Below are 21,615 nucleotides of genomic sequence, written 5' to 3'. Positions count from 1 at the left end.
TGAAACGTTTACTGAAAAGAGATTGGAGCTTCCACTTACGACACGTTCTCGTCCTCCTTGACCAGTTCGTCGCCGATGTACCACCTGGTCTTGACGTCATCGTGCGAGATCTCGGTCTCGAAGCTCACTGGAAGACCCTCAGTGGTCTCTACGTCACGTAAGTCACGTCGGATCTTAATGTTACGTCCTGCCAAGACAAAACGTTCTCCAGGTTAGCTAAAGCTGTTGTTTGAATACGCGTTTAAGAGAAATGAACATCGACTGTGACTGCCTATATTGCTAATATTGACATTTTCCCACCTCCTACAGTGAGGGCAGCCTTGGTTAGGTCGGCCTCGCATTTGCACGAGTACTCGGCCTCGTCGCTGTACTCGGCCTTAAGGATGACGAGTCGCCTCCAACAGTTCTCCTTGACGAACTCGACTCGCTCGCTCTCGGCAAGTTGCTCATCGCCCTTCCACCAAGTCACCTTGAAACGAAAATGAGGTTTGAGTGTCATTTCCTACATTAAATTGTGTAAAATGATGCAAGCACAGTATAACAAAATCGTAAAGTATGACAACATTTTTAATGCTGGTCATTTATGACCGTCAATTTTTATCTAATATTAGGGCAATTTTGTAAGGGGCTTCAGTACCTCTCCTTGTTGGCGACTGACTTCGCACGAAAGCTCAACCACTTCCATTTCGGTAACGGTAGCAGGCTGCAGCTTCTTGGTAAAAGTCACCGGTCGCTCTGTAAAGTGAAAAAACGCTCAACTTAGATAACCCACGATCTTCCAAAAACCTTCTAAACTTAAAAGATGAGTTTGCCTACCTTTGACGACGATGTTGGCAGTCGACTGGCACCCGTCGGCGCTGAAAGAGAACTCGGCCGCATCGTCAACCGTCAAGTTCTTGGCGACAAGTGTGTGCTTGTCGCCTTCGCTGCGGATCACGATGAGATCCGAACGCGCCAAGCGGACGCCGTTGCGATACCAGGAGCCTGCGCGAGAAAAACAAAACGTTGGTAAAAAAATTCTGTTGTTTGGTAAAACTCAGTCGTTTGCATTGCCGCTTATCTCACCGGTGACGTTGCTCTTGTTCAGTTGGCACACGAGAGTGACGTTGTCGCCCTCAACTAAGGACTGATCTTCGAGACACTTCAAGATGGCAAGGTCGGTTGTGGCCACGACAAGTTCGACATTGGCCTGGGGAAAAACAAGTGTTTATTTATATACAATTTTTCTGAAAGCTTTTTGCTTTGTTTAATTTGCGTTTCACAGCAATCAAAAACTTATTTCAGGTTGTTCATGATAAAACCTATGAAAATATTAATTGATTTCTTTTACGATATCAGTCTTATAACGAAGCAAGTATTTCATTATTTGAATAATAGAGCGTTCCAAGTTCTACTGATGTTTTATATATTAGCTAACAACCTGAAGGTTTTCAGCATTGATCGAAACACTGCCTGCGTCATCTGGCAAGCACTCGACCAGGGTTAGGGAATGTCGGGCGCCATTGGCCTCGATTCGGACCGCCCGGCCCTTCTGCAGTTTGACGCCGTTCTTGAACCACGTCACCGCAACGTCATCAAAGTTTAGCTCGCATTCAAAGGTCGCGTCGCCGCCCTCGGGTGTTGTTTGGTCCTCGAAGGGCTTCACGAACTCGACCGCGCGGGCTGCAATACGAGTTTATAAGTAAATACGAGTTTATGAGTAAATACGGAATTATTGGTAAATATGAGTTTATTTACCTGTTAATTATGTAACGAGTTCATTCCATTGTCATTTCTTAAATTAAGTCGAGATAACTGCAGAAGTCAAGTTTACCTGTAACTGACAACTTGGCTGTGGTCTTGCTGTCTTCGGCATCGCAGGTGAAAGGCACCTCGTCATCATAAGTGACGTCACGCACCAGCAGCTTGCGCACGCATCCGTCGATCACCAGCTCGTACTTGTCGCTGTTCTGGATCGCGGTCCTTCGGTCCCTGTTCGGCGATTTGAAAATAAACTATTTGTACAGCCTAAATTTGACTTTTAAATTGTTTCGTAAACGTGTTTTTTAACTAAATATGTCATGATAAAATATTTAGAACACATTGCCGACAAAGTCTACAGACATTATTAATCTTCAGTTAATGGTTTTAGTCTTTCTTATGACAGTCGCATTCTATATCATGAAAAACGTACCGAATCCACTTGATGTTGGCGTCTGGGCGGCTCACTTCGCATTCGAAAGTGGCTGTTCCCCGCTCCTGGGCGACCTGGTCTTGCAGCGGCCGCAGGAAAGACACCGGTGAATCCAGCACGGCAATGTCGACGCTGGTGCGAAGGCGACCGGCCATCATGGCGAGCTGAAACAAAATACACACGGGGTTAAGAATTCGGCCATATTTTATGATATGATATATAGGGAAAACTTGGCGTTTCGTTACCTCTCCACGGTACGAGGAGTTGATCCTCTTGATGGTGACCGTGCGCTTGCGTCCGTCCTCAACGATCTCAACGTTGTCGCTGGATGTGAGGGCGCTTCCGTTGAGCTGCCATTCGCAGTGGACCTGGATATACAAGAGAACAAGTTGAATAATGTAACTAAATGACATAAGCGCGCACAAGTTTTTTATTTAATGTTGATTTATGGGTTAAAAGTTGCTTAAAATGTACTTGCAGTTATTAAATGTTGCTTGAGATATACTAATAGTTATTAAATATTGCTTAAAATGTACTTGTAGTTATTGAATGTTGCTTGAAATATACTTCTAGTTATTGAATATTGCTTAAAATGAACTTGCAGTTATTGAATATTGCTTGAAATGTACCAGTTTAACTTGTAGTTAACGTACCCTCTCGTCGGAAATTTCCATTTCAATGTTAACGCGCTCGCCCTCGCTTGCGTGTACGTCCCTGGCCTTGTTGAGTAACTTGATTTCTTTCTCCTCAACGGTCAGGGTCGACTGGGTGACGGTGCTGCCCCCCTCGGTCTGGCACGTGTAGTCACCCTCGTCTTCGATTGTCAGGTTCTCGATGCAGAGCTTGTGCTTTCGTCCTTTGGTCTCGACGCTGTATTTGCCTGAGTTGAAATCGTTTAGGTGAAGTCGTTGCCCGGTAAACATTGATGCGCAACATAAATTTGAGTCGTTTCATTTAACATATCTGCTAAACGCAACGTTTCTACCAAATATAACATGTTTACCTGGCGTCGTTGTAACCACTTTGCCCTTGAACATCCAGCTGACATTTGCGTCAGACTTGTTAACTTCGCATTCGAGCACCACGTTGTCGCGCTCCAAGGAATGATTGTCTTTCAGAGTTTTCAAAAATTTGGTAGCTAAAGGTAAAAACAGTCATGATTTACGATGTTCTTTTGTACCTAATGGAATACTGAATAAGTTAGCAATGCATACCTTCCACAACTGTAACCGGTGCTGAGGTGATTGCTTTTCCATGTTTGCAAGTGTATGTTGAAGCGTCGTCCATCTGTGCCTCTTGCACTACAAGACTTCGCGTGGTATTGTCAGAAATAGTTTGGTATCTAAAGGAGTCAAGTAACGTTAGTTTCCCTACCGAAAAGTTCCTTGTTGCTTCTGAAAAAGAGAGATAGTATACCTTTTGTCTTCAGGATCAATTTCCTGGTCGTCCTTGAGCCAGACAACTTCGGTCGTCTGGCTGGCGACCTCACAGGTCAAAACAACGGTGTCCTTCTCCGTGCAGGTCACTGCTTCCAGGTCTTGGACAAAGCCTGGGGCGTTGCCAGGGTGAAATGGTTAAATTAGAATGGAAAATGGCTGTTAAGATGATAGAACGCGCATGCAACGAGTTGTGACGTGATTGAGGGCAATTTTATGAGATACAAACCTTTCGCAATATAGTTTAAAACCGGTAAGTCTTTACCGTAAGTAATATAATTAAAATAATGTAAGAAAGTTAAAGAGCATACCTGTTGTCTTTATGGGCGTTACTGCAAACAAAAACATATGTTTTATTATATTAATCATTATTAAATAGCCACCACTAAACAGTGGTAATGACAATCGTTACAAAGGAAACTTGAAAACACGAACCTTTGCATGTAGTGATCACGTCAGGGTTTGGAATGGCTTGGCATTTATAAAGCGCTAAATCGGCGGCGGTCAAATTATTAAGGCACAGCTTGTGCGAGGTTCCCTCGACAGTTGGCTGGCTGGCCTTGGTCGGGTACACTTTGTCGCCACCCTTGTACCACGTGACTGGCACGTCGGGATGCGACAGCTCGCATTCGAGAATAATAGAGGATTTCTCCTGGAAAAGAAAATAGAAGAAGATTGTTGGGCTGGACAGCAATATTTGAAAAAGTTATTGGGTTTGGAATTTTTAATTGACAAAGTAGATAACATGGGCTGTTATTGTATGAATACCTCTGCGGTTTGGTCCACTAATGGTTTAGTAAAGTTCAGTCCCGGAATAGGTTTCAGTTGCACTTCTTCGGGCGCGGCCTCAGGCTCGGCCTCGATATGGCGAATTTTCTTCGGCAAAATAGATGGCTCCTCCGCCACTTTGGCGGCTGCAAGCAAGAAAATAAATAAAACTTTCTCTATCTTTCTGTTACCCTTGGTGTAAAGAATTTTGTATTTGAGATAACGGAGTAATTTTATGAAATTGCTTAAAGCCAAATATAGAAAACGGTATAAAACTGTTAATATATTAAGTTTCTACTGATCTTACGAGTAACTTCCAACTGTGCTGACGACTTTTTCTCGCCAAAGCAGCACGAATAGCACATCTTGTCGTCCATTGCGCAGTCGACGACGATCAGCCTTCTCAGGTTTTTCATTGCAAGTGTTTTGTATTTCTTGTCCTAAACATTGCACAGAAATGGTAAAGGTGTATAAGTCAACAGCACGAACTCCAGCCAACATGCACAATATCATTTGTTAGTTAATAAATAGTATTTCATTTACCTGTGCAGCGATAAGAGTCTCGCCTGCGTACCACGATACTTTGCCGTCCTCGCGGCTAATAACGCACTCAAACGTGGCTTTCTTTCCTTCCACAACCGATTGGTCCGTAAGATCCTTTAGTATGTCATCGCCTGCAATAAGACATGAGGTTCAGCGTAATTCCATAACTAACAGGGGAAAGGCATGCAAGAAACTTGATATGGTTGCTTTAAGATGGATGATGTATACTTTGTAAAAGTGGTGCTTTATGCCTTAAACATCCTGTATCATTTTAGGCTGATTAATTCGTGATTAACATGCTTTTCGTTACTGTTTCAATGAGCACATTGCCGTCATCACATATAACAAAAAAGCGAACTAAAAGTTTGTGACTGATTCTCATTCTCGTGAGTGTGATATTCGTGAATGCGCTCACTTATAGAAGGGACCGAAACGACGGTTGACGTTTCCGTGACGTCGTCGTTGTCCAAGATACGACAGGTGAACCGCGCCCCCTCATCCACCTCCCTCGTGACGTCATTAATAGTCAGTCGCCTGGTGGCGCCAGATATCGAGGTCTTATACTTTGGACCCGGCTTCAACTTGGAACCGTTTCGAAGCCACTGGACTCTGGCCCTGTCACGTGACACCGAGCACTGGAGTGTGACGCTCGCGCCCTCATTCACAGTGATGACGTCATCCAGGGGCTGGGTAAACTTGACAGCTGTGTATAACGTTTGGTGGTGGACTGGGAGGTCGAAATGACGATGGCAATGAAACTTTAACGGTTGTTTTGACAAAGAGGCTTCGGATATGTGGATTTTGTTTGTTTTAGAATTGGAGGTTGTGGTAAGTTTAATTACTAAACAAATCGCATTGCTTTAACTTAAAACTTTAAATTACTGTTTAAAATGTTAAATTTTATCGGCCATGGTTACATTGTGGTGCGGTTCTCTTTATTTTAATCTAAAAAATTTATACGAAATCGGTGCGCGATATTTTACTCTAAATTGCGCAATCAAATCGCTTTTTCGGGGGGATGGGGTGGCTTAAACCTACTTGCGTCAATCGCAACAGCAGAAGAGGATCTGCGCATTGGACTGTGCTTTAAGGCGCACGAGTACACCGCCTCGTCCATCTTAACCGGCTCGTGGATGGTCAAGCTAAGAAGCGAGCCCTTGCGCGCCATGGTGTACTTGGAGCCGGGGTAGATGCGCCGGTCGCCCTTGAGCCAGATCACGTCGTGATCCGGGTTCGTGAGCTCACACTCGAGTGTCACGACCTCGCCCTCGTGAATGCTCCGGTCGGCGGGAAGGGGCTTCACGAAGACTGCTCGTGTTTTAACGGTTTAGCGCGAGATTTTGTGTATTGAAAGAATCGTGAAAAAATGAGTGATGATTCGATGAATTTTAGGGTTGAGGAAAGAAAAATAAAAGTAATTGTAGTGTTGTAAATCATACATCAGTGCATGACCACTGATTTCTCTAAAACGCTTAACCTGTGAAATTAATATCTCGCAGTCAAATCGCAAAGACCAACCTTCCGGTGAAAATTCCAGCTTGGCCGATGTGACGTCATCGCCGTACTCGTCGTGCGAAGCGCGCGCCGACACTGAGCACTCGTCATCGGGTCGCATGTCCTTGATGACCAGCTGATGGCGGGCTCCCGGTGCGCTGTCTACGTCGCTCGACGAGATTTCGTACTTGCGCGACTTGCGCAACTTGCCTTCGCCCTTGAGCCAGGTGACCTTTGCCTCCTTGAGGTTGACCTCGCAGTCAAAGGTCGCGTCCTGGCCCTCCTGGACGCGCTGCGACTCCAGCGGCTTTGTAAATTTCACTGCGGATGAAAGAAAAAGAGAAGCGATTATACTTTGACTGTGGTCGAGGAGCGGCAATGAAATATGGAGATGGGTAAGTGAAACCATTAAAAAAATAAGACTGATTTTTGGTTTGTTTGATTAAGTGTTTGGTAAGAATAATTTACGCCGAATTGTTTAGGGCTGAGATGACAAGTGGTGTATTGGGTGAGACTGGTGACCGTGTCACACTCACGCAAACTAGGTTTGGCAGCTTCTGGACTGCTCCTCGGTTTTGCCCCATCCACTTCTGTCTCTACAGCCACTGGTTTTACCGCAGTCGACGTATCTTTATCAACAGCAGCAGCCTCCTCGGGTTTCGAAATGGGTTCTTTAGCCGCTTTCGAAGTGGTTGGCTGAGGCTCCGAGCCATCGCCAGCAAGCACATGGAGATGCTCTAGCGTTGTTTTCTCAACCGTTTTTAATTTGTTAGAAGTCACAAGAACGTCCTTCGATGTGGTGGTAGTGGCGGCCGGGACCACCTTAGCCCGCATTATCACTGGTTTGCGTTTTGGCAGCGACTGAGTTGCCTCCTGGGCTGCGGTCTTAACTGCAACGACCGGCGACTCGTCTTTGTCCACTGTCTTTGGTTTTACCTCAGTGGGAGGAATCGACTCGGCTGCTTTTGCTTAAAAAAGCGCAACACCAAGTTTTTTTTTTATTTTTAGGCGCCTTTTCGATGTTACACTATTGTTATTTATCGATAATTCGTAGCACCGATAAAATTCGTTAAAAGCACCGAGGGCCAAAAAATGAAAACCTGTTGCTCGATTTATTTTCTTGTGTATACTTAATCACATCTGAATTCGAATTTAATGATTTAACACGCAAATACTTCAATAAGGGCTTTACCTTGTGGTGCTGACAGCGTTAGGCTGGCTGTGGAGCAGTGTGCTCCGGCAACAACGCGGTATTCGCCGACGTCCCCCTCTGTCATGTTCTTGATCACTAGCTGGTACATGGTGCCGTCGTGCACGAGCTCAAACTTGCTGCAGTCGTGCAGGCGCTCGTTTCCCCGGTACCTGGAGACATACGAAGCAGTAGTGTATTGTACAAAGGTAGGGGATATTACTTAGGCTACTCGAATCGGTTGTGTGGCATTTGTTTACATCGGTTATTTGACCAACTTAGAAAGATAGCTGTACAAATTCCTTTTCTACAAAAGCCAATTAACGCTTGCAATAGTACAAATTTGCACAGTGTTTATAAAACAATTGCAAGCACTAACGGTACGTTTGTTACTCGGTCACATTTGTATCAGGCTACTCGGGTATTAGTATCCCAATTGTGTTTAAACTCGTACCTGGCCTTAAATACTCGCATTAAATTTTTACGTGTATACCAGCAGTTTGTTTTAAACAATGTCGTCTTTTAGACTAACCAGTTGACTTCGATTCCTGGAACGTTGATCTGGAGCTCGGTGACAAAGCGCGCCTCCTCACCCATCGGGGCGCTGACGTTGGTGAGGTCGCGGAGAACCTTGACCGGCTCCGAGATGGACAGGCTCCTGGTCATCAGCTTGTAAAGGTCGTGAACTTCAGCGGCTTCGGTCTCAACCGATTTCTGAAATCGTAAAGCGTTAGGATCAAGACTTTGACTCTTTGAAGCGGTTTAATAATCTTCATTACAATTTAACAATAGAAAATCAATATATTTTCTTATGTGAAGTACGGTTTGCTGGACACTGCAAAATACACATTATCCTGTAGGGCCAAGGGTGATTATTTACCGGCTCTTCCTGAGCCTGCATCTCCTCCAGATGGGAAAGCAGTTGTCTGTAGTCGGTGATTCCGTAATGCCGGGCGTATTTTTCGTACTCTTTGGGGTCCACTTCCTTCAGCAGCTCGCTGATAGTTTCGATGTCACTGACTTGTTTTTCCTTCACCGGTGCTCTGCGAATGTGTTTTTAAGGGGAGAATTAGCTGGGTTCAGAGTAGGGTTATTTAAGGCGAACCATTTTGAAATTTGTGATCGGCATTGGCAAACAGATTTATTGGATATCAGTTAGTTGCACTTACTTTTTCAATTCTGTCTGGTCCATTTTTTCAGTCACGTAGTCGTCGACCACATTGAGATCGAACTGAGACGAAGCCTCACCTCCGCTATTTCTCGCGATGCATCTAAACACAACAAAATTCACCATTGAATTGTCAATGCATAAAAAATAATAATGGACGTGGAGATTAACTGAAAGTGCCTAAAAGACTAAGAGAATAGTTAGGGAATAGTAAACATGTCAAGTCGTTGAAGCCGACCTAGTTGCTTATAGCCTCTATAGATAAACTATCAGCCTGAGCTTATAGCGTGATACACAACACTGCCTATTGATTGCACTCTGGTGCCTGACCTGTACATTCCAGTATCGGGGATGTCAAGCACCGAGATGGTGAGCGTGTGGGTGTTGGTGGCCTCGTCCTGCGCGATCTTGAAGCGTCCGTAGCTCTTGATCTGTCGCCATTTACCCTTGTTCCATTGAACCTTGGGCTGCGGAGATCCGGCTACGACCGCTGTAAACGTCACGCTATCGCCTGGAGTAAAATTGCCGGTGTTTACAATTACAATTAAGTGGTATTATAATTCTACATCTTAGTTTTACAAAAATGTTTTTTTCACTATCTGCATTGTATCAGAAACATATCATCGTTATAGTTACTAATGGAATGTTTTATCATTTAAGTAAGCTCAGTAGGCCTTACCTGTTGCTGCGGTTTCGCCGCGCGGTTCGGTCACGAAGGTTGGTGGTTCGATTCCTGCCGCGGCCGATGTCGATTGATGTTGGGAATCCATCGAAGCAGATTGGCGTAAAGCGTCAACCAAAGACACTTCTGAACAGTTTTTAGGAAAGGTGTATACACTCTATGCGGGCTAAATCCTGATTGCTAATTTCGGGCTCTATATACTTACTCAATTTGCTATGTTTTACTCAATAGATCGTTCTAAAACTAAACTAAACGTAAAACCTTAGGGAATTCTAATCGAACTTGGACTAAAGAAAACAAAAAATTGTGGTAAGCGGCCTATTAAAATTGAAGCACAGGATTATCAACTTTAATACCATATTAAAAAAACAGAAGACGCCTTTTCTTTCGAATAGTAACCAACTACCAACAAGCGCATCTTAAACCTCTAAGCCAAGAAATTGACTTCGTTGCAGATATTTCAATTTTTAGGTATCTTTCCTACAATTGTTTAGGAATTGTCCTAATACTTCTGCATCACTTATTATCATTTATTTTTCCCAACCTAGCACGCCCCACCCAACCGAGCTAGCATCTAATATTCTTCGGTGGTGTACCTTCGACGTTCAAGCTAACGCTGCATCTCGCTTCTCCGGCCTCGTTCTCGGCCACGCACTCGTATTCCCCGTTGTCTTCCACAGTAAGCCCGGTAATCTCAAGGCCGTACACTCCGCCCTCCTCGTGGACTAGGCTTCTCCTGTTGTCCTCCGCTAACGGCTGACCCTGTTCGAATGAAGGAAAGCGATGGATCAGTCGCTTATATAGAGGCATGGAGGTGCGAAAGACGCACGCGGGTTAGGTCAGCTGCCTTTAGCATGCCGCATCGTTTCGTCAGCACCTCGTCGGGGTGACGACATGACTAGGGCCCCGCGCAGATGGTGACGCTTCGGTTACGCAACGCGCGATACGCTGTTGGATTTGCGACGACGTCTGGCTGCGTGCTCGCGTGCCGCGCCGTGTTGGTGAAACCGTGCTAGGATGCGAGGGTCGCTGGATATGGAACTCAGACGGTTTATGCAACAAAGGCCCACCACTGTTTTACAATACCTCTTAGACGTTGGATCCGACAGAAGGGACGAGGGAAGTCGTAAAATAATGATAATCCACTGTTTTATCGTTAAGACTATATAGACAAAATTGTGATTTACTGTGGTAAACCTACAATGTTACAGAAGTATAGTTGTGTCAAAATAAATAAAAAATATAGCCACTGATGATGGTTGGAATGACAATTAAAATGTTTGGTAATTTAACCTGCTCACTTTATCGTATACCAAAAGGTTTATCCTGAAACATTTTTGACAAATTATTTACAGGTTTTCGTAATATTTAATTTAGCTTCAAAGTAGGCTTGTTGTACGGTATGATTAATTTTATAAAATTACCTTCTCTTGCGATTTTAATTAAGCTTTTAGACCTAGAGAAATGCTTCGGTATTAATTCGTCTCTAAGCAATAATTTTGCAGTTGTGAGGCTAAGTCATGTGAGAAATTTCATTTTTTGTAGTATAAATGCTGTACATCGTCAACGGCGGTTAATGGTATGAAATAATGTTTGGTTGAGTAGAGTATTTGAGAAAAGAATTTGTAAATAGTTCGATTAGGATGAACCCGCAAAATAGGATGTTATTCTGCCAAAGGATGAAAATAAATCTTATTTTATTCGGCTTAACCTATTGATTTTATGTCTAGAACTTTAAGTAGTTAACTACCAACATTGAAGTGGGTTTTGATTGCCAATATCGGCTGCGCAAGTTTGAAACGCCAACAAAGAACTTACGTTGTGAAACCAGTACACATCTGGTTCCGGTTGCCCAGTAATAACTGCTCCAAGTAAGAACTCCTTGCCGCCCTCTCTCACGCCACCTTCCGGCTTTTGCACAAAGCTCGGAGCGACGCCTAAGAGTGAAAAAGAAGAGAAGAAAATAAAGTAAGAAAAGAAGAAGGTATAGAGAAAAAAGGCCTCACTTTAAAAAAAGAGAAAGGTGGCGTTCTATAGCCAAAGGTATAAACTGGCTTGCATCTTTCTAAATTACGTAGCAACACGGTGTCGTGCAGCATCACAACTGTTCAAAGTGTTATTTTGCATTCCAGCGTTAAATAACTTTAAATTGCAGCTGAATCCATGCCAAACTGGGAATCATTGTATTTGCGACAAAATAGAGATATTTATATATTATGTAGAAACGGTTGACGTGTAAACACAGTGCGACATGCGTGGGTAAAAAGCGCAATTGCGCAAAACCAAAGTCGTGCAACAACAAAATTGATAAAATAAAGAAAAATTCAAAAGAAAAAGAGCGTCCAACACAGTGCGTCGGCTTTACAGTGACAAAAAAAACAAATAACACCATTTTACCAATAAACAAAATCGATCTTTGCGCTAGAAAGTGAAATGTGAGCAAACAAAAAGCAGTGTCAGTTGCGCAGAAAATCAACATTCGACGCATGCGGCGAAGAAAAACTTTAAACACGACACTTTCTTGCGAAAGGTCGAAGGCCCTTTGTAAAACAGCAAGCGGCAACGCAAGGCAGCATTCCTGGGACCGAACATAGAAATCAAAACGCGTGCTCGTGGCTGTGACGTCACTGTCGATTTCGTCATCACCGACCTTCGACCACTAGAGACGCTGTGCAGGAGGCGCTGCCGGCCACATTTGTAGCGGTCACTGTGTATTCTCCAGCGTCGCTAAATACATCAAAATAAATTTAAATTTGCTACATTTTTGTACAGAAAACATTTATTAATTTTTAGGCTTTCTTTGTACGAATTGGAATTATGAATTTTAACTTGTCGAGTTAAATTACTTTAAATTGTAGCCGAAACTTATCGCAGCTTACCTGAACGAAACTTCGCGCACTTCAAGGAACGGTTCCGCTTCGTTGGTGCTCATGACGTAGCGAGTTTCGTCATGCTCTAGCGGTGTATCGTCACGTGACCATTGCACTTGGACCGGGGATGAACCAGTCAGTGTGCACGAAAGCTTGGCCTAAAAAACAAAACATTTTGATTTCAAAACATTTAACAAGCTGTCTCTATTTTGATCTAGGATAACAAAAAAATGAAGCGCATTGTTTTATCTTTATATTACGACATACTTCTATAAGATTATATGTTTTTACCAATAGCCAAATGTAATATAACATAATGTAATCAGGATGTGGTACAAAAAAACCATTGGATAACTTTAGCAAAAATATAAGCATATGCAATGTGAGATCAAACCTTTTGGCCCGGTCGGGCTTTGGTCACAGTCAGCTTGCGAGTGAATGCAGGCGGCTGAAGCTTTTCCTCTGTAAAGCAATTTATCGATGGTTAGAAGGGCTTTTAAACGAAACGCGGTTTATATCAAACAATTACAGTATCAATGCGAAGCGGTGCATCAGTGCAGTTCTCAAAGTAGGCTTTTCTCGCATCACAGAAAGGTGCAAATGGTGCCTTATAACATGTGACAACACCTGAAGTATCAGAAGTGTGCCGGTGCGGTTCGTGCAGTCAACAGCCGAAACTATAGTAACCTATATGTGCGCGTCGCGTGGTAAAATCTAACCTTAACGTGGTGCCATTTTAGGCTAGCCACTACCGCCAAAGCAATCAGTGCTCTAGACACAATTCCATTGTACTGAAATAAAAGTGAGTTGTGTTAACTTAGAAAGTGGTAACATGCTTAAGCCGTAAAGCTAACCTTTTGTTTGGAGACCTGAATGTTGTTAATTTCACAGTCAGGCATCAGTGCTGTAACGTATAGGTTATGGTGGTAAAGTGCAAGTATAGGTTATGGTGGTAAAGTGCTTTCATAACAAACTATACTCATTTTGTGCTGTGCTGTGCTGTCTCTTGCTGGGTTATAATGCATTGCAATTTGAGCCAAGACCTCTGTGATCTTACTCGTTAAAGCTGAGTAATTTACTTTTTCTATACAAGGTGAGTCATGCCAATGACAATCTGCCTTCGCTAAAGCGGTGCTCCATTTCAAACCTTCACCGGTCTCGAAGTCGTCCAGTCTTCCCACGTTCTGTTCGACCGAGTCGCCATCACGCCTCTTCTTCTTTTTCCTCCTCCTCCTCCTGAGATCACTATCAGTTGGAGGATCTCTCGGCGGCGGAGGAGAGGAAGAGGGTATGATAACTTCGGAAACGGCTCGCGACTTTTCGGCGTATTCAAGCTGCTTAAACGCGACCTCAATTTGATCTTCCTCAATCAGCAAGCGACTCTCTCGGGTTTGAGACTCCTGGTCCACTAGGGTTGACACTTGAGTCTGTGCGTTGCTCTCCTCTGCTATGTATGTCCCTGCGTCTCGCGTGGAAAGGTTTGGCTGCTTCCGAGCGCCGTGTACAACAAGCCGGCCGCTGCATTTTGTGCTGCCATGTTCGTTGGAAGCGAAGCAAGCGTAGACCCCGCTGTGTTTCGGGCCGGTTTCACTGATCACCAGGCACCCGGCTTCATCGTCGCATATGATCCCCAGGTTTCCGTCGGTCGCCGAAAACACGTCGTCGGTTGTGTTTGCAGGGTCACGGGAAAGCGCGATTTCGGCACCGTTACGTAGCCAGGTCACCTTCGCCGGTGCGCTGGCGTCGAGGATGTAGACAAAGTGGGCAGTTTCGCCCGCCAATACTTCACAGTCGGAAATGGCCTTGGCAAATTTCGGCGGTTGGGCGACCGGAAGTGATTCAACTCCATCGGCATGAGTGTTATCCTCTTGTTTCGATTCTTTTATCAGCAGTTCTCGGCTCCTTTCGTCTCTCAGCTCCATTTCCTCTCGGATGATTTTCCGCACTTCCTCGGTCCAGCTTTGCTGGACCAAAGATGCCGACTCTTCCACTAGATTCTCGGTCATTGAACCGAAGCTGCGCTTTTCTATGTGGACGCGCTTCTTCTTCTTTAGAATCGACCTTTTCGCTGTTTGATCAGTTCTTGCGTCAACTTGGCTGATAAACGATTCGCGTTGACTGGACAAGGTCTGATCGGAAATATTGCCGTACGCGTCCATCTCGGAAATAACGCCGTCGCTTTGTTCCGGGAGTGGCAAGCTGGAGAAGCTAAACTCCTCGGAGTAAGTTTTGTTCTGCATCAACAACGAGCCAGCAAAGGAAACTTTACTGTCGCCTGTCACGTTCAGCTCGCTGGCAGTTAAGTCTCTAGATCTTTCAACACTGTCCACAACCGTTAAGTTCATTGAGGAATCGTCGAACAGCGCAACGCTGAGCTCCGAGTCCGACGAGATTCCTTCTAAAATGGACTCGAGCACTGTTAACTTAGCAGTGCTGGTGGATTCGCCCAACACATTTGTCGCTTTGCACCCGATGATGCCCTGATCGTTCACGCTCGCTCGGGGAACCACCAGCTGGTGCTTTTCTCCCTGTTTCACGTAGCGGTAGTTTTCGTCGCTTCGGATTACGTGGCCGTTGTGGAACCAGGTTATCAGAGGGTTCGGAATGCCACGGACTTCGGCCGAGAGCGTCGCCGATTGGCCGCCCTGCACAGTGACGTCACATAGAGGTCGCAGAAAGATGGGTTTGGCGCGCAGCGATGAGCGCTGTGTTTTCATGGTCATGGCGGCCTGGCTGAACAGAACGTTGTGAGACTGGTCACTTTCGCTGAATGTCGCTGACTTCTGCTCGAAATGCTGGTAGAAACCGCTTTCCTCTAAAGTAACCGAACCCGCGTCCAAACTGCTACTGAGCGAATCTGGGCAAGGAAATGAAATACAGCATTATAAGTTATTAACGGTTTATCAATCTGATATTGCACTCCACACTGGGCCTAAACAAGATATCATGCTTTGTGGTCAATTTTAATAGTAAAAAAACAGTCCCAATATATATATATTAAGGAATCACAATGATATTTTTACAAAACACACAAAACGCAATAATAAATTTTTTAAAATAAAAAGTCAGCATGCAAGTTTCCAAGTGTTTAGACTGGCTCCGTTTTTATTTCACATCGAGTCTTATGATCCGCGTGGCAACCCCGGCCGCGTTCCAGGCCTTGCAAATATAAACGCCTTCGTCCTTGAGCAAAACATCCTTTATCTTCAGTACGTAATGGACGTCGAGCTGACGCGGGCAGCCGATGTCGCAATCTCTCTGCACAGGAAGCCAGGGAGGACTCCATGAGAGGAGGTCACCGTGCTCTTCCAGGCACTCCTGTGGCGCCTCGTTGCTAATATGCTGCGAAATGCGGTTGTAAATGTCCATCAGCCTACCGTCCTTATACCAGGCCACTTTGGCCTCGGGATGGGCGATCACGGAACAGGCCAAGATGGCCGTGCCGCCGCGCACCACCGAGATTTGCACCGACTTCTTGCCGAGAAACTTGGGCGGTATGACGTAGTAGAACTTGGGCGGGGTCACGAAACCAGAAGCGGTGACTGAAGTCAGATCCGACTGGCCGGGTGAGTTCACCGGCGTCGAGCACTCTTCATACACAGAGTCTTTATCGTCGGAAGTGACGCCCTGACTGGTTTCGAAGTACTTAAGCCCACTTGTGATCCATTTAGAGCCGTCTTCGGGCGGTGTCTCGTACCCGGCCTCGGAGGGGCATTCGTCTGTGCGAAATCCGCAAGTGGGCGTCGCGGTGTTGGACGACACGCACGAGTGGAAATCGGCGTCGACGCTGGATATGACGTCAAAGGCTGCCTCGCCTAGCCGAATTAACTTGGTCAAATTGAGGTTGTCGTTTGCGATCTCGAAATCAGCGGTGTCAGCTGCGGAGGTGATATCGAACTGTTTGTTGTTATTGTCCGCTGGGTAAATCACGACCGGCAAATTGTCGTGTTTTGTCGAAACAACGACAACGTGCTCCCTTGCGTTTCCATTTAAATCAACGACATTTGAAAATCGTCCGCCTTCAAAGCTTGCTGCAGTTGCATTGTCGCCAATGGTGCCCGAAGAAGAGGTGTCCTGCTCGCTTTGCGGAAGGGCCCTGGCGCTTTTGGTGAGACGCTCATGCAGCGATTGCAAGTCGAACACCGAGTCCTCGCGCTGGCGACAGACCAGTCTGTAACCTAGGAAGTCGTCTTCGTTGACTTCCAGACCGCTGGTTGACTGCAAATCGTCGCAAGTCTTTGCCGTGTTAAGGGCAAGAGCATCCATTGCTAATAGTCTAGGTTTTGCGCCGCCTTCACAGTGACCATCTTCTTGAAAGTCAGATTCTTCGCCGTCGAAGTTCAGCTCCGAATCGCACGAGCTGCTGCAGACAGTGTCCGACCCGACGTCATCATAATCTTCAAAATCGTTTTCTTTTTCGTCATACTCGTTTTTTGATTCTTGATTTGTAGCCTCGCATTTATTTTCCAAATCTTGCTTTTTGTCAAAGCACTGAGTTTCGTTTTGCATTACATCAAAGTTTTCGGTATTTTTGTCTTCTTCTGTGACATCATTACTGTATCGACTCTCGTTACTGACGTCATATTGTGACTCGTCAGTCATCACGTCATCGTCCGTTTGTATACGTGGAACAAGCGTTTGGAAAACTGAATGTTTGTCGTCTATATAGGCATTGCCATTTTTCGTGACGTCACCATTTTCCGTGTCGAATGTGACGTCATCTTCGACGTCGGCATCCACCTCTTCGACTTCGGGGCACATCTCGAGGTCAAAGCTGTCGCCCCTGCTTCCGACTCTGGAGAATCCGGCTCGCAGTCTGTTGGCCGAACCAGGTCTGGAACCAACAAGGGATTCGGTGTCGGAGCCAAATAAGAGCGGGCGACAGGCGCTGGATGCTCTGGAGTTGCAAGCTCTCTCCTGCGAGTCGCTTCCCTCATCCGAATCCTCTGACGACCCAGCATCTTGTGGAGGATCTTCAGGCGCCAGAGCAGCGGAATTTAAGAGTTCGCATGACGCCAGTTTTTCGTGTGCCTCGAATGACAGGAGTGAATCGAAGGACGCGCGCCGCACCCTGATGGACGGTTGAAGAGGAGCACTGCTCAGTGTCCTCGTGGATGTGGACATCACCGACATGTTTTCCTCGTCCTCTTCCAATATGGGCGAGAGCTCGCGACGCTCCAAGTAATCATCTTCGTCTTCGTCAAAGTCCTGCTGAAACTCAAGGCAAGCGACACTGGAGTCCGGGTAAAAGTAAACAGTCTCCCCTGAGCTTTTTTCACCGCTTTCCAGCGCTTTGATGGTGGAGGTTTTTTTCTTATCGGAAGAGGACGTTGTCTCCTCTTGTTCCCGCAGGTTGAGGATCTGAAGCAACTTTTCCTTGGGTAGCTCGACGTAAACTTCGGTGGTGCTGCAGACTAGGTCGGAAACGTTCTCGGCCTGGCAGCTGAACACCCCCTCGTCCTCTGACCATCTGGAATAAATACGTTGATTATTAGGCTTGGATTTTGTGACAGTAAACAAAACTATTAAATAAGTTCATCATTAAGATAGCCTCAGTTACTAAACTAATCTGTTTAAGTCAACTTTTGTGTGCGATTTTATATATCTTTGTTCTACTTCCTACTAGTATCGACCGTACTTGGCCAATTGCCAATTGCTGTATTTCTTCTGCGCAGAGTTATTAACACCGTGGGGACAATTGAAACAAGGTCCCTTTTAAATTTCATTAAAATTCTACATCCCGTGCAAACTGTGCTACGCCATAAGGTGCATGTTAATTCTATTGGTTCAGCGACGTTTGGAGGCCCCTTGTATACGAGACAATGTTACGAAAGGTTTATCTCACCTCGAGTCGAGAATGGTGAGCCTATGTGAGCCGTCTTTCGAACCCAGAAAGTAGCAATCGCGCCCGTCGAAAATCTCCTCGGCGTTCTTGTACCAAGTGACCTTGTCCACTGGACCCGAGGTACGGCACTCGAGCTCGACGGTGTTGCCCTCCATCACCGTGACCGGGGAAAGTTCCTTCACGAAGCGGAGGGGCTCGGTGACGTCATTTTTGACATTCGCTTCGTTCGACTCTGTTACCGTCGCTTTGTCGGATGTGTCTCCATTTTCGACTTCTTGTGGAGAAATAGCGGCTTCAGGATTTTTCCGTTGGCTATTGTCTTTGATACTGTGTTGATCACATCCTGTTACTGTTGCCTTCGTCGACTCTAAGCTAATTTCCCGAACAGCATCACCGGAAACACGATTAGAAGTCTTTTCTCTGTCTTCGAAGTCCGACGCTCGTTCAACTTTAGTCTGAGTAGTGTCTACGTCGGACTTGCTATCTTCTTCGTGGCTGTCGACCGCTGCCTCGCAAAACCCAGTTTCGAATGCGGAATCGAGAGAGAATTCGTCAACATCTGCCTCTTGTCCATTTTCAGCATCGCTACCGAAGTCGAAACCCTTCTTTTTAATTTCTCCATGTTCGTTGTTATTAATCACGACATTGTAGTTCAATGTTTTCAAATTTTCCATGCCGCAAACATCTGCTGTTTCCCGTTGTCGCTCGCCACGAAAAGCCTTCCTAATGCCGTTTCCCATGTCGTATTCGCGCGCCTCTGTATCTACGCACTCGGTGCAACTGACAACATCGACGTCAGTCGTCCTTAGTTGTGCGCTTTCTTTATTGTCCGTCGCAGCATCGCCGCCAAGAAAACTTTCTAGGTCAGCAGCGTTGACGTGGCCGCCCGTCGCTTCGACCTCGCTGCAAGTTGCTTCCAATTGACTTGCTTCTGCTTCTTTTGCTGTTGCTGTTTCGGCCGCCGTTTGTTTGCTTTGGCTTTCTTCGATCGATGCCACTTGACATTCGTCCCGTTCGCCGAGGTCGAAAGTGCAATTGTGCTCTGAAACTAAATAAAGAAAGCACAGTTAAGCGCGTGTACCGCGAAATGTCAAAGTAACATATCAAAAAGAAAGAATACGAGACCCATTTTTAATGCACACTTCGAAAACCAAACAAAACCGTCAAAAAATTTTGAAAATTCATAATCGTATTTAATATGTTAAAAGTCGTATTGATCTACGCTTTCTTTAAGCGATTTTTCGCCAACTTTACGATTAAACCGGCCCTTGAACGTTTTACAAAAGCAAATTTACAACTTTCAAATACAGTTAAAAAGCTTCTTAGCGAACGTTTATGGCAGACTGCTGTTATCAATCTGGCACCCGTGCCGTTTCTTTATACCAATAAACCCTTAAGAATTCATGGGGGCGTGCTCAAGACGCGGCGGCGGACTCATGAAATTTTAATTCTCATCCACACAGCGAAAAGCACTTCGCGCGTGCTTTATGCAAGCGAAAGTACACATGCATTCACACGTACCTGGTCGACGACTTGCGTTGCAGAACCGGCAGGCCGCATGCAAACAGGTGAGAATAGGAAAAGTCCGGGTGCAGATACAATCCATGCTTATAAGTAAACGCCCATAGATAGCAAGCGTAGCAAAACGGATAAGATGAACACTTTTAACGCGACTCTATAGTGTGTTTGTTAAAGTGGTGTGAGAATGCACTGCAGCAGATCGGTTTTTCAAACTTGAAATGACTAACTGTTCAAACCTTAACACGATGCTCTTGTTTTAAATCAAAGCAAACCATATCATGCCAACATTATTATATGTTCCCAAAGTTATGAAATAACATTTATTAACCTAAGAACATGTCTTATTTTAAACAGTATGTATGCTATTGTCTGGAAAAAAGCTAATCAACTGAAAACGCATTTATTGCGTCCATTTTAGGCGTTACTGTTAATAAATAGGTAATAGCCTGACATTTTTGACGGAAAACTAACTTTATGACCCTCATATAATGTGAAGCAAATAAAAGTACAATCAACCGACATGCAAACTTATCATCACGCAGTAGCTGTAGGTTCACAACAAGCAAAAAATGTTCAAAAATATTAACAGTTTTCTACCTTTTTGTACCACCAAAATTTGGCTGTGGCTCGCCACGTCGCCGTAGAGGTTAAACGCGGACACAGTGTAGGTTCCCGAGTGTTCCGGAAGAGCCTCGCCGAGACACAGGAGGTAGCTCCAGCCGGCCGACGCGTGTTCTGCCTCTTCGAAAGAGTACCCGGGAGCGCTCTGGAGGTCTTCGGCGTCGCGCATCCAGAGGACTTTTGGTCGTGGCCGCCCGCTGACCACGCAAGAAAGCCGGAGACGCTCCCCGGCGTTTAGACGCACGTTTTCCGGCAGAGGTTCGACCACGACAGGCGGCATTTTGCGGCACTGGCTTTTGGTCCTTGAATTGCCGCCGCAGGATTCGCGCAAAGTCCGCGACGACTCGCTGCTGTCGCACGCCGAATGTCTGGTGTTGCTGTGCGAGTTGGAGCCGGTGGTGACCGACTGCTGGTCCGAAACGGCCTGACGCACAATGCCGATCGCGAGTCCCTGGTTCGATTCCCGTGTCCGGACGTATCCGGCCGTTTGCTGGACTCGGCTCGCTCTCGGCGCTGATTCGAACTCGAACGCTTCGGGGTCGCTGCCCTGTCGCGAGATCTTCTCGCGCGGCGGCGACCCGCCCGTCGACGCCGACGAGAGCGATGAAAGCGACGAGAGCGATCGGTTCATGTCTCCGGATCGTAAAAGCGACGAGCTGCTGGTTCGGTTCAGATCCGTAACGTTGTTAGACCTGCTTTCGCGTTCTTTCCGCTCATAATACTTCCGCGCCGAGTAAGGCTGTCTTGGTGTAATCGCGATCCCAGTGGCCGAAACTGTTTTAGCAGGGGAGTCGCTTTCAGTAGTTGAGTCCAGATTAAGCTTCAACACTGGCCTTGGCTCACTCGCACCCACGGGACTTTCCCGGTCCGCCTGGGACCGCGCCCTGTCAGTTACCAGCAGGGGGACAGAGGCACTGGCCTCCCCCTCACGGTTGCGCACCACCACTTTGTAGATGCCAGCGTCGTCCGACTGGCACCCGTCAATGTCAAGGAAGGCTTGGTAGGAGAATAGATCTCGCTCCAGGGTGCTTTTGTAACGGGTATTGGTCGCCTGCAAAAAGAATTAAAATTTTAGTCAGTTTTGTTTTTTGTAAATATGGGCCACTGAATTTAGATGTATTCGTTTTAGTGGGTGCTTAGACAATATTTAAATTGTACGATAGATTAGAAAGTCTTAAAAATTTACAACGTCTTAGGCGTTTGTATTTATTTAATTTTTAAATTTGAAATCAAATATGAGCCTAAAATTGGCGTTTTGACCCCAGAGATTCAGCAGCCATATTTTTTAAATTTATTAAATATTAT

The 21,615-nt window shown here is 45.7% G+C and overlaps 1 protein-coding gene across 1 annotated transcript in view; it reads right to left on the bottom strand.

Moving 5' to 3' along the window:
* Positions 1-21,615, bottom strand: part of LOC146132147 (titin-like) — a 170,250-nt gene that overhangs the window by 88,752 nt on the left and 59,883 nt on the right. Inside the window, 31 exon segments of the mRNA XM_083397226.1 lie at positions 40-187; positions 301-469; positions 638-735; positions 817-984; positions 1,066-1,189; positions 1,421-1,662; positions 1,814-1,971; positions 2,174-2,337; positions 2,419-2,541; positions 2,827-3,053; positions 3,177-3,311; positions 3,388-3,515; positions 3,590-3,722; positions 3,891-3,941; positions 4,045-4,261; positions 4,378-4,523; positions 4,685-4,817; positions 4,921-5,051; positions 6,439-6,735; positions 7,607-7,776; positions 8,136-8,317; positions 8,484-8,646; positions 8,773-8,874; positions 9,102-9,282; positions 9,451-9,579; positions 10,050-10,215; positions 11,272-11,390; positions 12,104-12,180; positions 12,333-12,481; positions 12,718-12,785; positions 20,287-21,361. Of these exon segments, the coding sequence (XP_083253352.1) occupies positions 40-187; positions 301-469; positions 638-735; positions 817-984; positions 1,066-1,189; positions 1,421-1,662; positions 1,814-1,971; positions 2,174-2,337; positions 2,419-2,541; positions 2,827-3,053; positions 3,177-3,311; positions 3,388-3,515; positions 3,590-3,722; positions 3,891-3,941; positions 4,045-4,261; positions 4,378-4,523; positions 4,685-4,817; positions 4,921-5,051; positions 6,439-6,735; positions 7,607-7,776; positions 8,136-8,317; positions 8,484-8,646; positions 8,773-8,874; positions 9,102-9,282; positions 9,451-9,579; positions 10,050-10,215; positions 11,272-11,390; positions 12,104-12,180; positions 12,333-12,481; positions 12,718-12,785; positions 20,287-21,361 (5,573 nt within the window).

The sequence above is a fragment of the Ascidiella aspersa genome, chromosome 9 (genome assembly GCF_963924565.1).
Source record: "Ascidiella aspersa chromosome 9, kaAscAspe10.2, whole genome shotgun sequence".
NCBI classification, from domain to species: domain Eukaryota; kingdom Metazoa; phylum Chordata; class Ascidiacea; order Phlebobranchia; family Ascidiidae; genus Ascidiella; species Ascidiella aspersa.
Note: the sequence above shows the minus strand (reverse complement) of the source record. Positions and strands in the feature narration are given on the sequence as shown.